Consider the following 18509-nt stretch of genomic DNA (forward strand, 5'->3'; position numbering starts at 1 on the left):
AGCCGAACATTATGAATCAACACCGGCTCTTGTTGAAGCCATATTAACGACATTATTATTGTCCTGTCCTGTAATAGTCCCTGGGTCGAATTCAGTTACTTCATAAAAGTAACTATGTCTTTGTCTTTTCACGGACTTAAATGGAGGGACAGGAGTGTACTTCTACTGTGTTTACTCTAGTGGCTCCTATGTCATCGTAGCATACCGATTCTTGGAGTTACTAGAAGCCTGAGAGGGCTGAGGAAACTGTAGTTAGGTCTTGTGCCATTTGGTCATAAATTACATGTATCATCCGTCTAAAGCATAATAGATGAACATATACCATGCAAGTATAGAATGTAAGTTGTTTTAATGCTTCAGAATGTAAATAAAAGTGTTTTTATAAATCTTATCTCTATACATAACCTGAAGTCCCCTGCTCACTTGATTTAGTAAATTCGGGCTAACAGCTTATCAAAGTGTACACTGCAGATATTGTCATCTGACAGTTCTTGTATAACGTCACAAACTACACATATTGCTTCGTCAAATTCTGGGATTATGTTACCTCTACACGTACCTCTGTAAGGCTCACAATGTACCACGTAAGCTGCACACTTTGTTGTAAATGTTTGCCTTGTAATTACATGCATTTTTTGCAATGATATCCAAAGTAAGGAGCAATTTTTCATCAACACTGGAGAGTTTTTGTTAGTTTCGAGAACAGTACTACTGATGAAACGCTAATCGCCAGTGTATTTCTCCATTACAACATTGTGAGTACGTACATCCGCTTGGCGTTGGATTTTGTTCATTATACTTCTTTGAGCTGTAGGATTTATGCGGTAGTGTTAACAGGAATTAATAGTAACAACATGTAATATTTTTGTAGTTCTGTATTCCAAGACGGTGATAATGAGGTTTTGTTGATGGGAGGATTGCGATGTCCTCTGCATCCTCTTAGGGCAAACGAAGAACTACGGAAAGCGGGGCAATGACAGTGAAGAGAGATTATTGACTGTGGTTACTGAAGATGATATTCATACCGGCGAGAATGGCATGCTGACTACATACCCCTTCAAAACGTTGATCAAATTATGCCTTACGGAAAATTCAGCAGACACAGCTCGTCACATCAGTTTAGTCTAGGACTGTAGCACCAAAGAATTTAGTTTTCGTTTGCAGAAATGAATTTTCGAGTGTTTACTGGTATGGTATACTAAGTAACGGCAGCTTACCAGTAACAGACAAAATTTTATTCTCTCAGCCTCAGATTTCAGTATGTTTGCTTAGAACCACTAAGAATATCGTCGAAATCTCACGACCGCTTTTGCTGTGTGCACATGGTTTCTGCATCACGTGGCATAAAATACAGACTTGGGACAGCCAGCTCAACCGTGTGTGAAATAACGCGCAGTCTGTCAGTGAGAGAATTTCACATAGGGACTTCAGTTACTTCAAAATAACTATGGAACCCACCGCAATCAATTCCATGCGTAATTCATTAAAAATGCCTATCACCTCGTGTGCCCATTTTCAGAACCACAAGTTATGGTTGCGCCGTGTAGAAAGGTGATTGTCAACACTGAAAGGGGTGAAAACATTTCAAAGATCCACACAGAGTCTAAAACATGTTTCAGTGCTCCCACGTACGTCCATATAAACGGCAGCCCTTATTCATTCAACGAGTGCTGTATCACTCTATCAATTTTTCAGTACTTATCAGGAGAGAATAGTGAATTTAATGTACACAGTGTGACAAAATGAAACAAACTCAGAGCCCAAAAATCGCGGTAAGGGATGTCCTAGCTGAAGATATATCGCGTATGAGAGCAGAATGATGCGGCAAGATACTGTATACCTCATTTCTGTGGAATTGTTTATTTTTTATAAAAAGTTCCACATGTCTCAATTCTATGTGTCTTGTATGTAGTTGTCTTCTTTTCATTCGCGACATAAAGATCGCCGCGCTAAGTGGCCGCGCGGTTTGAGGCGCCATGTCGCGGAAAGCGCTGCCCCTCCCGCCGGAGGTTCCGAGTCCTCCCTCGGGCATGGGTGTGTGTCTTGATCTTAGCATAAGTTAGTTTAAGTGGTGTGTAAGTCTAGGGACCGATCACCTCAGTAGTTTGGTCCCTTAGGAATTCACACACATTTGAACGCAAAAATCATGTTGAATGTAATCCTTGGTGTTTTGTTTACATGTCGTTGATCCTTGTGTGGTTACTTACGTGTGTCATACTCGACTTCTGCAGTACATTATTCGTGTTAAACATCGAGTAGGACTGACGGGCACGGGCACGACTGAAAATGTCACATCTGCACCAACCACTTAAGCTTATGGGCGAAGTGCAACATTTTATTTTTTTTACGATGTAGAGACTTGTTTTTGATTAGGAAGTGAGTGCGCAGTGGGCCAAGAGAAGACAGATTGGCCACAATACCATGGCTCTCAATCTTCTGAGCCGAAACTTAGGATTCCTGACAAGGAATTGCGTAATACGACGCCACCGGTCGTTGAGGACGGGAGGGGAGCTTAAACTTCATTCAGGACATGAGACTTCCCCAAAATCCAGACAGGGATTTCTTAAAGTAAGTGTTCGCTGTCAAAAATAGCTGTGTTTGTTTTTGGGTGACTGGTTTCTTAACAACTGAGAGGAAAAGAAGCAATGCCCAGCGAAGGGCAATTCACTGAGAAGATAGCAGGCAGCGCAGGGAATTAACACAGCAAGGAAAACTGTGAGAACGGGACTGGAGTTCCTGGGTGACATGCCGCCTACCATAAGATTGGAAATTTTTGGTCTAGTGATACTGTGCCGTCACGCCAGGCGCTGGGACTGGGTGACAACGAATACAATACTGCAACGATCGTTCTCCTTGGAGCCACCTCACATGGGTATGTCCACTGTGATGCTGTATACAGAACCAGGACTGGTCTGAAAAGACGACGTGCTGCCACCTCTGTGTGCAGTGTTATTGTTGGACATACCATTGTCAGCACGCCCTACTCTCCTGCCGCATCATGCAAAGCCTCAACAGGGGTCGTCGTACTGATAGTACGGGCTGCTCCAGGCTTAGTGTTGCTGTCCATGTGTTAATACTGCAGAATACAGTATATTAGCTAACCAAATGAAATTTTGATAAAATTATACAAATTATAGTTAGACATCTTGACAGCATCCGAAAAATTAAAGCTAAAACAGAACAACTACGACAGATTAAATGTGAACATCTGGAAAGGGTTGCAGAGTGTATGATTTACTCTCAAATGTTAAAGAAGTATTAAGAATAGAACAGTTCAAACAAACCCAAGGAGTGGTTCATCTTTTTACTGGGCACTGCCCCTATCCAGTTTATTTAAACCGTGTAGGTAGAAGGCCTACAACAGTATGAGGCTGTGCTGCAAGGAGCCGGCCGTGGTGGCCATGCGGTTCTAGGCGCTGCAGTCCGGAACCGCAGGACTGCTACGGTCGCAGGTTCGAATCCTGCCTCGGGCATGGATGTGTGTGGTGTCGTTAGGTTAGTTAGGTTTAAGTAGTTCTAAGTTCTAGGGGACTGATGACCTAAGATGTTGAGTCCCATAGTGCTCAGAGCCATTTGAACCATTTGTGCTGCAAGGGGTACCGTGAACACGTAGTACATGAATGAACTTCACACACGTTGTCTCCGAAGAGAGGCAGCTATTAGCAATGAGCAGTACCCGAGACGTCCTGTCGACAGCCAGGAATTTCAGATATTCAGTAGGCTGATCAACGAGGTTCAAAAATGGTTCAAATGGCTCTGAGCACTATGGGACTTAACATCTGTGGTCATCAGTCCCCTAGAACTTAGAACTACTTAAACCTAACTAACCTAAGGACATCACACTCATCCATGCCCGAGGCAGGATTCGAACCTGCGACTGTAGCAGTCGCGCGGGTCCGGACTGAGCGCCTAGAACCGCTAGACCACCGCGGCCGGCATCAACAAGGTTTCTCGATATGCAAGACAGGTATTTGTACAGAATTACAGTAGACAGAAGTACAGGAAAGAACAGCTTTACATTTCAGGTTAAGTGCAGATGTATCTGCTGCTAATAAGCTGTCATTACTCACAGATTGTAAAGGGCCTACCGTCGTTGGTGATAAGGCAGGTCATTGACTTAACTGTTGCCAAGTGAATCAGGGATCTCTGACTGGACTTGACAAAACAGTTCAGAGGGCAAGAGAGACAAAGAAAGTAAATCACTGTCCATCGAAAGATATTTTAGGAGGACATTTCAGTATATTTTTTGTTGATGGTCACGCCCACACTAGCACAACTGTACGCCAGACAATAGTGTTACGAGCACATAATTAGAAATACAGTAAATATTTATGTAGTTAAACTATGTAGTTCTTGTATTCAGTAATTAGCAATTAGCGTCTAAATAGATATTAATTAAATTGTTTGTCGTTGTAGTTAGTTGTTTTAACTATATTTCTATAAGGTTGGTGGCTAAGATACATGACGTGGCTGTGCTGTCATGCACGAGTGGGCTAAACAATACAGCGTGTTTATAAATAAGTTATACAGGGACCGACTACCTCAGCAGTTTGGTCCCTTAGGAATTCACATACATTTCAACATAATTTACCGGAATGTTTGATACAGCACTGAATGCAGTACATCTTCAAGTTTTATTCACGAATGTTCAATGTGGCTGCCTTTTGTAACACAACAAAAACTCTCATCTTGTTCAGTTGCTGTGTCAGAGACTGCTGGTCAACCACGACCAACGTCCTACGTGACACAGCTAGCTTCGGTGAAACGATTGAACCAGTTAATAATAGTTTCTTTTACAGGGGGTGCCTTGCGATATTTAGTCCTGGATTGTCTCCGAACGGTAATAGCGGCTTTGGATTCATGGGACAATGAACAATAATGCGCACACTCTGCACTGTAAAACGACTCCATGATGACTGTTGGAATAACTCATTCATTCATACCACCTCTCGGAAACTTCGAGAACTAATAGCGTTAGGTTGGAATAAAACTTGAAGACATACTGATTCAGTGCTGTATTAAACATTTCTGCAAGCTATTTACACTTTTACCGTTAAAGCTTGCTTTTGTATAACCTGTTTATAAACACCCACTATTTTTCTCAGATATTAGCGATGTCATCCACGGCGTTGAGTATTACCCTCTTGAACCCATCCATTCCATATTCGCTTGATGGTCATGGGGCCTTGAACAATACAAGATGCCATATCGCGTAAAGATTAACAGTGGTCTCGGTATACAACGATCCTACCACTGTCAACTTCTAACGTGTGCTGGTACACGATTATCTTTCTTAGGCGAAGCGTAACGCGATCCTCTTACAAACCAACGAACATTAAAATACGATTTCCGAATATGAAACCGGCTATGTAATGTTTCCTTATATACATAATGTAAATTATGTTACTGCTACTTACTTCGTTTGTTTGCTCTGTATTACTAATGATCTGTATGTCCAAGCATGTTGTACAGGGCTCGCCACATATAATAACGACATATGCTAAAGCAAAATGCGCACTGTGGCACAATTGCGTGAGAGGTGAGCACTGTATAAAAATGCCGGCACCACTTAAAGATCCATGCGCTCAATGAGGTGGGCTTTCCAGCCACATATGACAACAACGCTGGTGCTGCAACCATCATTGACATCCCACTGGAAAATCATCCTGCAGCTGACAGAATAAACTCTTAGAGAGTCTTCCAGCATTATACTGGAAGTAACCACAATGCCATCACGCTGGTGAGCCGTGAGAGAGCCTTTGTCGATACCCGTCCGTTTAGTGCGTCTTCGGCTCGTTGCCTGGTAAATGGGTCCCGCTGCTCGGGCGTCTCGATAGGGGCCGGCGGCGTAGTGTTTCGCGAGGATAATGCATGAGTTAAGGCAAGAAATCTGCTCTCGTTTCACTGCAATGCTACGTCTTTTAGGCGTCATTTTGCTGACGGCTCGTCTAAAGTGTGAGGGCAATTGGGTCTGCTTAGAGCATTGAGGCGCACTTGGCCGTTAACGGCGCAGCTACGGTTTTTAAGTGAGTGCTTCATGGTGAACAGCGGTGAGTAGCGGTTTGGAGTCAGTGTTCCTAGATATTCTGCCTCGTTAGCTGCACAGGGGTTCTGGCAGTTTCAGTTTCATCTGGGAACAACGTGGAAACTACGGTAAGCATCTGCTTTACAGCTTTAATGTGCCGGGGAGGGAAATTTTTGGAAATCCGATGGGTTCTGCTCTCCAGGTTACCGAGACACATTGCACTGGAATATTGAGTTGCCGCCACCTGTTTGGGCTCATTGGTTATGCTCTGTTCCTGTAATTAACATGTGCATTTCTTCATTTTAAATTTTTATGAAGTTCCGTTCAAATGGTTCAAATGGCTCTGAGCACCATGCAGCTTAACATCTGAGGTCATCAGTACCCTAGAACTTAGAACTCCTTAAACGTAACTAACCGAAGACATCACGTATATACATTCCTGAAGCAGGTTTCGAACCTGCGATCGTAGCGGTCGCGCGGTTCCAGACTAAAGGGCGTAGAACCGCTCGGCCACAACGGCCGGCGTAAGTTCCGTCTCACATTTGGCTGAGGCCCGTTTTGTCAGGATACCTGAAATAGGCTAGCGAGCAAACATTGTCGCCATGAAGTATATTTTCTAAGATTTTAAACTGTATACAAATCGGCTTGAGACCGATGGCACTGACAAAAGTACTGTCAATTTGGTCTGCTTTGTGTGTTTTAAACTCAGGTTTAATTCCGTATAATTACCGAAGTGATATTTAAAATTTTAAAGACTCTCGGTGTATTCCATGCAGCTTCTTACTGCTTAGGGGCATTGAAATTGTAAGGATATTGCAGTCTTAAATATAGGCTAGTAGCGAGCGTTATTTCCTAAACATTTCTGTTCAAGAACTGCTTTCTTAGCACTGGTAACTAATTTGAAACGTAGTTGCCTCCTGAGGCGGATGGTTACATTTTGATGTCCTTCGTTTTGATAATTTAATCTAGCTGCTTCCATGACTAGTTGCAAAGGCTACTTTTTTTTAAAAATTGCTTGTCTTGGTTCCGACTACACCGAGCTTCTAATTGTAACAGTTTTAAAATTGTATTTCAATACATTCGTCGACATGATGTTTAGTTTATTACCATATTTCCTTATTCCATTGCCTTTTGAGACTGATAATAGCTGCAATTGTTTTTCATATTTTAGTTCTTATCCTCTCACTATTCTGTTTAGCTACCAGAGCGTAAAAGTTAATAGGACGTACATTGATTTTCGAAAGTGTCCGCCTGGAAAATTAAGTGAGCTCAAACTTCTGGTTTTTTTATGTATGATTTAAGTAAACTATCTAGCACCTTATCACACATCAAAATACCTCCCAACCGTTTCAGATAGATTTGTTCGACCTTCGTTTACAACGAAGGGATGTGACACAAGAATACAATCACCGTCAATGTAATTTTAGAAAGGCTGACTGGGAAAAACAGACTGCAAGAATTGACCTTAAAATAACAGAAAATGCTGACCGCAGTGTAGACTACATGCCACAGACTGTAAGAATTTCTTACAAAACACAAAAAAATGTGGCCTTTCCTACAGAAACTGCTGGACATTGTGCTACGCTTTCGAGTGGAGAGATTACAATCTGGAAAAGCGTATACAACAACTGCACAAATTTCATCAAAGAGCTTTATGACACATAGAGTCGGATGTTCGACTAGCTTTTTATATATTAGTGAAAACCAATTATAAAGGTCTCATAAGGTACGAAGAAAACGCACTGGGAGCAGTACGCTCAAAGGCAACTATTAACAGACGCGTTGGGTCTGAGGCATATACACTGCGTAAACAGAAAAGCACTATTACTAGCGGTTGGAGAGACTCAACTGAATATTTGTTGAAATAACTTCTTCCAGCAAGTAACAGCGAGAGTGATGACAATCTTCAAAGAGAGGCGCGATAAGTATGTACGCCCCTTATGAAAGCCCAGGTGTCTTTCTGCCGTTCGCACAAGAAGAAATAGAGGCTGCTGTCACGCAGTTAAAGAATGAAAAAGCTCCCGATCTGATTACATTCATAAGGAAACGCTGAGAGCAACAAAGAACAAACTGTTCTATTCTTCACACACTTAATGAATGAATCAAGAGGACATGGAAGAATTCTTTTAGTCTGAGGGTCTAGGTAAGTTGTAATTATCCAGAAGAGCATGGGCGGGGATGAATTAGTTCCTAAGAGCTGCAGACCTGTCTGTCTTCTCAGTTTCTGAGGTGAACTACAGGAGTGCTTGCAATGCAGTAGACAACCTCCTCACAGGGAGCTTCATTAAATCAGTCAGAGCCAATTTGGCTTCAGAAAGCCGGCCGGTGTGGCCAAGCGGTTAAAGGCGCTACAGTCTGGAACCGCGTGGCCGCTACGGTCGCAGGTTCGAACCCTGTCTCGGGCATGGATGTGTGTGATGTCCTTAGGTTAGTTAGATTTAAGTAGTTCTAAGTTCTAGGGGACTGATTACCTTAGAAGTTAAGTTCCATAGTGCTCAGAGCCATTTGAACCATTTTTTGGCTTCAGAAGGGCAGAACCATAGACGACGCAATCCAGCATTGTCAGCAATGTAGCGGCAAGTTACAAATGTCAGCATGGTTGACTTTGCGGGCGCATCTGACTACCTGTGGTGGCCTGCAATGTTTGCCCACCTGAGACTATTATAGATCCCAAAATGTTTGTGTGAGAGTTCCCTAGATTGTCCGTGAAGGGTGCACTGTGGAGTGGTGCATAACGTCCAGCAAAGTAGTGAGGCGAATTACTACTGGTTGTTCACAGGGATCAATACATAGACCAATTCTTTTGGGCCTTACCCGTCAGCCATTGCTGACTACTCTGAAATGCTTGAGTGTCAGGAATAATAGCTACATCGATGACATACCGGTTCTGATGGAAGAAAAGTCAGGAGCGAGGCTGGAAAGAGAATGGTGTCAGATGCAAAGTTGGTGATCACGTACAAAATTAGATATCACAGCAAATAAGACTACCTATCCGGTGCTGAAAGGCAGCCTTTCCCTCTCGCGGAATCCTACTCGGAGAATTGAGGGGGGGGGGGGGTCTCTGGTGCGACGCAGTGACGTATGTAAGTACTTGGGCATACACTAGAACGAGAAGCGCAGTTTTCATACACGTATCTCAGATATATCAGAAACCTACCAAAGTATGCACAAATTGACAAAACTGATCACCATTGACATTGAGATCTCTTTGGAACAGTTTGGACTCTATCATGATGCAATCCTCACTGTTATCGTAGGATTCGCTATCTGCATCTGGGCACTGATATACTGTCGATATAAGTCGATCCCAAGGTACACAGAGGTGTGTGCTGCTGAGGCTCACAGGAACCTATGAGACAACGCGGTAGATGCACTGTTAGGTATACTAGGTGGGTGCTCAGTAGATACTACTGTCAGACACAGAGGGTGGCTCTGAGTACTATGGGACTTAACATCTGAGGTCATCAGTCCCCTAGAACTTAGAACTACTTAAACCTAACTAACCTAAGGACATCACACACATCCATGCCCGTGGCAGGATTCGAACCTGTGACCGGAGCAGTCGCGCGGTTCCAAACTGAAGCGCCTAGAACCGCTCGGCCACCGCGGCCGGCAGAGACACAGAGGGACTCCGGGTCTCTGTACAGAGGGAATGTTCGAAAAGCGAGAGAAATTACGGGTCAGGAAGTAATAACGAAACAAGAACTAAATTGTGGAAAGCTCATGAATGGCAAGGAGACTGGTAAAACATCACAATATGTTGTAGGGTACATGACTTATTTCTATTCATCAAGGAGCTGTCGCTTATGGGGAATGTAAATCCCATTAGAGCCATGATTTGGTGGTTTTCATTTCATTTGCTATTTTATACGTTTTCTGTTTCCTTTGTAATGAATTTAGCAAATAAATGAAAATTAAATTACAAATCTTGAATTGAATATTAAAAACGTTTATGTAAAACTTACTGTAGCTGTGTGTAAGTATGACACGCATTGGATTCCAGGTGGTGGGTCTTGTAATTGTAAGCGATAACAAATAAATAAACAAACAAATAAATATGCAAGTATGCAGTACACTTCTTTTGAATTTGAGGTTTGTTGCACACGATCTGCTATGAGGTATGAAGTTTCGTAACGAAACATATCGGACCAATGACAGGTCACTCATTTCTCGAGATAGAGGTTTCACAGATGAGATAAACAATGCATTGGTGAGTCTAGCCGCTGCTGTCAGCCGCCACCAAGAACTCTCCCACAACCCCAAATACGTATTTCTGAAGAACGAGATTGACTACCAATAGATGTCTTTAGCCATTGCATCTAACAAGTGAGAAGCAAGAGTGACAGCTAGAGGACACCACATTTCATACCAGGTGTCCCATTTCACATTGTACCTCCACTGCATATAACTGTCCTACAACATCTAAGCCAAGTGACATAGTCCTCGTAATCCAAGGCGAAGTAAATAAAAGGAAGCTTTCCACAGTTTGCGGGGGCAGTTCTACATGTTCAGTGACACCAGTACTCCGCAATCCACCTGACGGTACCAGAGGAGGGTGTTTCTGGCACCACTAACTGATCTCCCCTTCTGTGTTCCACTCGTGAATAGTGCGTGGGAAGAATGACCATATGTAAGCCTCCGTATCACTACTAATGTCTCGAATTCTTTTCGTCGTGGTCAATTCACAAGATGTATGTGGAGTGGGGGGATTAATACGTTGCCCGACTCTTCCCGGAACGTAGCAAAAAGTCAGTAGTAAACCTTTCCGTGATGCAAAACGCCTCTTCTGTAGCGCGTGCCACTGGAATTTGTTGAACATCTCTGTAACGCTCTCGCGCCGACTAAAAGATCCCGTGACGAAAGGCGCTGCATTTCATTGAATCTTATTTTTCTCTTCTGTCAGTCCTACCTGGTAAGGGTCCCTGATTCATGAACAATACTCAAGAATCGGTCGAATATGCAGCTTGTAAGCCACTTCTTTCTTTGATGAATTACATTTGCACGAGATTCTTCCTACGAATTTCAGGTCTTACATCTGCTTTTCCTACTGTTTGTTTTATGATGTCATTCCACTTACGGTCGCTGTGGATAGTTGCGCCAAGATATTTGAAGGTCTGAACTATTTCCAACTGCTTGTCGTCATTAATGTGCTTGTACCTTAGAGGATTTCTTTTCCTGTGTTACATTCAGTTACATTCAGTGTCAACTACCAAAGGCTCCACCATTCATCAATCTTCTGTAGTTAATTTTGCACCTCGAGAGTGTCTTGTGGATTTGCTGTTTTCTTATAGACAACCGATTATTACGAAAATTCTTAAAGAGCTTCCGACTCTTTCTACTAGGTTATTTATATATTATAAACAGTAACGGTCGTATCACACTTCCTTCGGGTACTCCGGAGATTGCCTTTACATTTGTCGACTTCGTTCCTTAAGAGCAACATGTTGAGTTTTGTCTGTAAGGAAATCTTCATTCCAGTAGCAAATCTGTTCCGATACTCGGCAAGCTCGTATTTTTGTCACTAGATGACAGTGATGGGCGGTGTCAAACGCCCTTCTGAAGTCAAGGAACACGGCATCGAACTGAGCACCGTTGTTTATAGCGCTATGGATCTCATGGAAGAACAGGGTGAGCTGAATTTCGCACAGTCTATATTTCCTGAATCCTTGTTGATTTTTGCAGAGGAGATTTTCGTTCTCCAAAAACGTCGTACTACTTGAGCACAGAACATGTTCCAGAATTTTGCAACAGTTGACGTCAACAATATAGGGCTGTAAATGCAAGGTGACAATTATTGAACTATAAGAAAAAAAACGTAAACTAGTTAGAAAGTACGGCGTGCACGCACTGTGTTCAACATGTAAACATCACTACAGATACTCGGATTTAGGTTACGACACGTTCGACATGTCTGCCATCATTGGCGATGATGTGGATGAGACGAATAGCGAAAGACCGCAAGATCCGCTGAAGTATTGGGACATCGATGCTGTCGATGACCTCCTGATTGGCTTTTCTCAGTTCAGCAATGGCTTTGGGGTTATTGCTGTAAACCTTGTCTTTAATATAGACCCACAAAAAGGAGTCACATGCGTTCAGATCCGGAGAATATGGCGGCCAGTCTAGGTCCATGCCAGTGGCCTCTGGGTACCCAAGAGCCAGAATGTGATTCCCAAAGGGCTGCACCAAGACACTCTTCTGATTCGATGGGGTCTTGAATGAACCATATCTGGTCGAAATCAGGGTCAATTTGGATAATGGGGATGAAATCATCTTCCAAAACCTTCACGTACCTTTCGGTAGTCACCACAGTTCTCCGTTCAGGGTGAAGAGACTTCTCGATCGCGATATGCGGATTCTCAGTCCCCCAAATGCGCCAGTTTTGCTTATTGATTAACCCAGCCAAATGAATGTGGACTTCGTCGCTAAACCAAACCATACAGCGCGTACTAATTCCCATCATAACCCACGGTCAACCGTGCAGTTTGAATGCCGTAACACGAACCGTTCAGAAGTTATGATAACTTTATTTAATATAGTTCAGTAATTGTCACCCTGCATATCCATCTGTCCTACGATCCCTCTTCAAAACGGGAATGACCTGCGCATTTTTTCCAGTCGCTAGGTACACTTCGCAGATCCAGTGACTTAAGATAATTTGTTGCTGGAGGATAAATGTTGACAGGTCGCCTGGATTTTCAGGTTGATTTCAGGTCCAGTATCCCACCAGTGTACGGCACTGACTACGTTCCTTCTGACAGGGATGTCTTGATTTGTTTGATGTTGGACAACGGTGATAGGAATTAGCTGCAGTAATACGATAAATATTTAGATGACATAAAAACTGACATAATTTGTGAAATCAGAATGGAGGAGGATAGTATTTAGATGACTGCATCCTTCACCGACATTACTCAAACACAAAACAACACAGGAAACAACACTTAATACTACAACAACACAACTAAGAACAAACAAGAGAGAGAATTATGAACCATAAGAAGTAGATCTAGGCCACTAGTGGGGAAGGTGGAGACTTCGATGAATATACCGCATGGCTGATGCCATTGATCTGCCGTCGTATTGCGGGATACTCGCGATTACCAAGTGAACGAACTACCAAGTGAATCGAGCGACATTACTAAGCCTTGTTCAAAGTAATGATCTGGTAACTGTACTACAGCATGGCGGTGGGTGCCTATACCAAAGACAAGCTCGCCAGTAGAGACAGGGCGGCAGCTGGTGGCAGAATGGCGCGAATGTGGCGGCGGCCAGACGTTTTAAGGATAGCGTAGTCTGCTTACGACTTCAAACATAGCGCGGGTGCGACCTATACTCCTTGCTGGGACATAGTAAGTGTCCTTTCTTGAGCTAGATGTTCGCTATCGTGGCACAGCCTCAACTGTTGTAAGAGCATGCATTTCCGTATTCCCAAGTGCCTCAATAACAATAAGACGCTTGTTTCAAATTTGAGTCGGTTTTAGCACTCGCCGCCAAATTTAGAAAAATATTAACGCCTCTCAACACGTCGACAAACGCCGTTTCTTTCCAGTTTTCCGTTCCTCAGTATATCAGAAATTATTATTACAAAGTTTATTTCCTCTCCGAAATTTCTTTAAGTTATTACCTTACCTCGTGATAGCATTTTTAAGTACTTTCAGATAAAACTGTTCCTCAAAGAATTTTGAATCTGTCACCTGATTCATGAATTATTGATTTTAGCTTGATTCTTCCTTTGTTTTCGGTATTGCATGGCCTGACACGCGAGCGCCACTGCACGTGGACACGTGGACTTCTTGAGACTGTTCGTAACACTTGGCGTTATACAATGTCTCTTGCGATTTTGTATATGCTTTACGACATTCTCTTCAGGAAGACAGTTCTCATTTCTTTACCGTGCTTATCTCTGGGATACTGTAAGAGTCAAAAGTTTCCATTTGAGAGTGTTGTTGTAGCGTATAAGCATCGTAGCATGACACCAAAGTGGGTTCGTGTAAGTACTTACATGTAGGCAAGGGATTATGGTGACATTCATGTCTTTCTGACGTGCATGTTATATATGCGGCAATGTGAGTTACTGCCATGTTATTACCGAATAAACCCAAACAGATCGAAAATGCCTTTATTCTTTTCTTGGCTTCCGAAGGACAAGCACTGATAGACATCCATCGGAGAATGAAGAATGCATGTGGGCAGAACGTCTGTCGACAACAACCGTTATGGAAGGTTGCCTCAAGTTCCGTGGTTATAAAGCACGTACTCATATCGCAAATTTCGTAACGCAGAAGCTACTCCAACTCAAATGCGAGGCGTTCGGGCACCCACCCTATAGTCCTGATCTCTCCCCATAGTTTATCACGCCTTTGGTCCTTCAAAAAAGGCCTTGAAGGGTCGACGATTACTGTCGAACGAGGATGTGCAGCAGGCAGTTACGGATCTCCTGAAGCAGCAGGACATGCTGTTTTATCAAACGGGTATCTTCAAGCTGGTGCCACGGTGGGATGATTGCCTTAACGGCCTCAGCAATTTTGGTGATAAGCATACCGACTCTGGACGGAAACTATTTGGTCGCTCTTTATACGAGGGTAATCCCAAAAATAGAGTCTTCTATTTTCTTTCTAAGTACAGAACTCTGTTTGTGTGGCATTTGGTTACACTGTTATGAAGAGTGCTTTACGCGCTCTGTGTAAACATGCGCACGCCGCGCTGAGGCGCTCAGTCTTGGCTTGGCAGCCGTTGAGAATGGTGCTCCCGTTGGATGTTGCCGCCAAGTGTGTTTTTGAACGCAAAGGGCACTGCGCCGATTGAAATCCATCGCCAATTGACGGAAGTGTATGGTGAGTCGTGCATGGATGTCAAAAATGTTCGTAAGTGGTGTAGAGAGTTTGCAGCTGGTCGGACCGAAATTCACGACGAACAAAGGAGCGGGAGACCGTCAATTTCTGAGGAGACAGTGTTGAAGGTTGAGCAAAGCATGCGTGAAGATCGGCGGATACCCTGCATGATCTCTGCACTTTGGTTCCTAAGGTTTCCCGAAGCATCACTCACAGAATTTTAACGGAAACATTGAACTACCGGAAGGTGTGCGCCAGATGGGTGCCACGCATGCTGACTGAGGGCAACATGCGGCAACGAGTTGATGCTTCCCGCGCATTTCTTCACCGCCTTGCAGCCGAACAGGACAACTTTCTGGACTCAATTGTCACGGGTGACGAAACCTGGGCATACCACTTTACAACTGAGACCAAGCAAAAATCACACCATTGGCGCTATCCTTCTTCGCCAAAGCCGCGGAAATTCAAACAAACACAGTCTGCCGGTAAAGTCATGACAACCTTTTTTTTGGGATCGGAATGGGGTACAGTTGGTCTGTTGGTTGACTTTATGCGCACTGGGACCACAATTAACGCTGACAGCTGCTGTGAAACTCTGAAAAAATTCAAACGGACAATTCAGAACCGGAGAAGAGGAATGTTGAGCAAGGGCGTACACATTCTCCATGACAACGCTCGGCCACACATCGCTCGGCAAACCGTTGTTCTCCTGCAACAGTTTCAGTGGAACATAATCACCCACCCACCCTATAGTCCTGACTAGGCGCCTAGTGACCATCACCTGTTCCGTGGGTCAGAAGAGCGTTTGGCCGGAAAGCGATTCAGCTCCGACGACGAGGTGGTAGAAGAAGTTCATAACTTTCTGAACAGCATGGCGGCGTGCTGGTATGACATGGGCATACATAAACTGCCACAGCGTCTACAAAAATGCGTCGACAGAAATGGTGATTATGTCGGAAACTAGCTAAATATTCAAGCTGTACACTGATGTAAACCATTTTAGAAATGATCAGGTCTATGTAGCTATAAAAAAGTAGGAGTCCTTACTGTTGGGATTACCCTTGTAGTATACTAAGCGTCTCTCCCAAGAGTTGCAAAACGCATTTCCTCTGCTATTTAGGCAGATGCTTGCAGTTTTCTGTTTTCAATGAGTAGCTGGAGTGGGCAGAAACAAATACTGCTCATGACGTCTTTCATGCGATGCTTAGTGTCGATGGAAGACGTCTGTTTGTTCTACATTAAGAGCAAAGTGGCTGTAATAAGAAGAATTTTGTGTGCTCATTCAGTAGGCGGTCCCAGATTAATACAGTTCGATATTCGTTTTACCAATAGGTGTTAACAGGGGCATTGAAACACGACGAATAACCAGCACTCCAGCGGAGACAGCACCGCCTTGGCTCTCGTTGTCTGCTGCAGTCGTGCACCAGCGCTACTCAGTCGCTGGTGGTGCATTGTTTATTCTTCGTGTTTTATTGTCCTTGTTAACACTTATCGGTAAAACGACTACCACAGCAGGTTAACATGTGACCTCACAGTGTTTCTCATGTTTCACTGGTCCTGTTAACAGATATCGGTAGAACGACTATACACTAAGCTAATATGAGACCTCTCTGTCGACTGGGCAAGTAAAATTACGTTTTTAAATATCTCTTTTTTTCGTAACGGGAAACAGACTCACGCTGCCATGTACACTGAGCGTCGTATTAAAGACGTGATGAGCAGCGTTTCTGTGGATCGACCCCAGGTACTCAATGCGGACACGAAATTGCAGATATCTGCCGAAAAACGAGAGAAAATGTACTCGACGACTTTTAGGAGGGAACACTGTACATGGGACCAGACGTTGTCGGCTCTGAAGAAGATGTGTTAGCAACACAACCGCCTAAAATTTCCATTTCAGGTTTTCATACGAGTCCGCTAAGTAATATAAGTTGGGTATTCCCGGCCACTGATTACTACGGAGGAACGCTGGTCGGCTCTAGGACGTCACGGTAAAGTGTTTTTCACAAAAGGGCCGGCCCCTCGAACAGCGGCGTGTGATTGCTGCGGCGTTATTTTTTTCCGCTTTAGCAAAGAGCGCGGTGCGGCGCAGCGCGGTGGGGCTAGTGTGATTTAAGGGTGGCGGCGTGGCGTCGCCAAGTCGCAGGTCCCTCCGCCTCCGCCTCCACCTCCACCTCCGCCTCCGCCGGGTGACAGGTGCGCCGCCCTTGTCTCGCTGCCAGCCGCAGCCGCAGCCGGCCGCCAGCCGGTGAAATGCGGTTTCCGTGCGGACGCCACCGCCTCGCTCTACAACAAATAGCTCCCATTGCTCGCCCGACAAATGAATAAATCGCCAGCGCTGCGAAATGCTCGCCTCGCTTTTCTAGATTTACGACCATCGCTCGGTATATAATTGAAAAGATCGTCCAATGTAAAAATATTCGAATAACCGCACCCTACCCTACTAGCCGCCCGCGCTCGCTCGCCTCCTAAATGAAAAGGGCACACACAGACATACACACACGTTTTGATGAATCAATGTTCAGTCCTCGTAACTTAATTGGTACAAGAGCACTGGAAATAATTTATTTTTTTGCACTATTTGGAGAACATCTTACTCTTACCCTTACCGTATTTTAGAATTATGACACATTTTACTGTTACGTTCCGGGAACAGAGCATGAAAGTTCAGAATATTCTTAGGAGCTTGTTAGATTCTCCTAAGCGCCCCACCTACGTGTTGCCTGCCATGTATAATCAGTGACTGCTGGCTACCGCTGCTGCTGCAGAAAGTATGTCATCTGAACGAAAGTGTCCGGACACCTCTACGTAATGCAGAATTGACCACTAGATGTGGCATGAGGTGGACCCGTCTGTATAAAAGGAGACAGGAATTATTGCATTGACAGCAGAGAAGCTGTAACAGCAGAGTGGTTTGGTCTGAGACGTCGCAAATGAACTAGTCATTGGATGTCACCTGAGTAATTGCTCCATTAGTGACAATTCAGCTTTTACATCGCCGACTAATTCGAGTTATGAAGTGTAAATTTGAAGGAACAACCATAGTTAAACCGAGACCATGCAGACCTCATTTACTGATGGACAGGAACCGTCGAGTGTTGCCAAGAGTGTCCCTAAAAATAACATGGAATCGGCGGAAGGAATGAATCGTGAGTTCCAAAGTATCATCAGCAGTCCATCTAGCACAGTGACTGTGTGCAGAGAATTGAAAAGAATGCGGTAGAGTGGTGGAGCAGCACCTTATAAGCCACACATTCCTGTATCCAGTGGTAAACGACGATTAAGATGGTGTAAAGAGCGAAGCTACTGGACAGTGAATGACTGTAAACGAGTGATATGGGGTAATGAATAATGCTGTGCTCTATGAAGGGTTTGGAGATGTGGAGATGCCGAATGCTTGGAGAACGTTTCCTGACGTCGTTGTAGTGCCAAAGGGGAAGCATGGAGCATGATGTGTTACGGTATGAGAGCATTTTTCGTGGTTAAGATGGGGTCCCCTCATTGTACTTAAGAAAACGCCAGTTGCAGAAGGCCATTCTGACCACGTACAGTAGAGGAAGAGTTATGAGACCACCATTGTATTTGCGTGGCAATTCACCCTCTGATAAAGCAGCATCTGTGTAATAGTGGTTTTTGCACCTTAACATTCA

The 18509-nt window shown here is 44.0% G+C and overlaps 1 protein-coding gene across 1 annotated transcript in view; it reads left to right on the top strand.

The window, feature by feature from the left end:
* LOC124553731 (basic salivary proline-rich protein 3-like) overlaps positions 1-17158 on the top strand; it is a 59339-nt gene extending 42181 nt beyond the window's left edge. The window contains exon 3 of the mRNA XM_047127690.1: positions 16977-17158. Within this exon, the coding sequence (XP_046983646.1) occupies positions 16977-17158 (182 nt within the window). The remainder of the gene's footprint in view (positions 1-16976) is intronic.
* Positions 17159-18509: the final 1351 nt, after the last annotated feature.

This window comes from Schistocerca americana, chromosome 1 (assembly GCF_021461395.2).
Source record: "Schistocerca americana isolate TAMUIC-IGC-003095 chromosome 1, iqSchAmer2.1, whole genome shotgun sequence".
In the NCBI taxonomy this organism is placed as follows: Eukaryota; Metazoa; Arthropoda; class Insecta; order Orthoptera; family Acrididae; genus Schistocerca; species Schistocerca americana.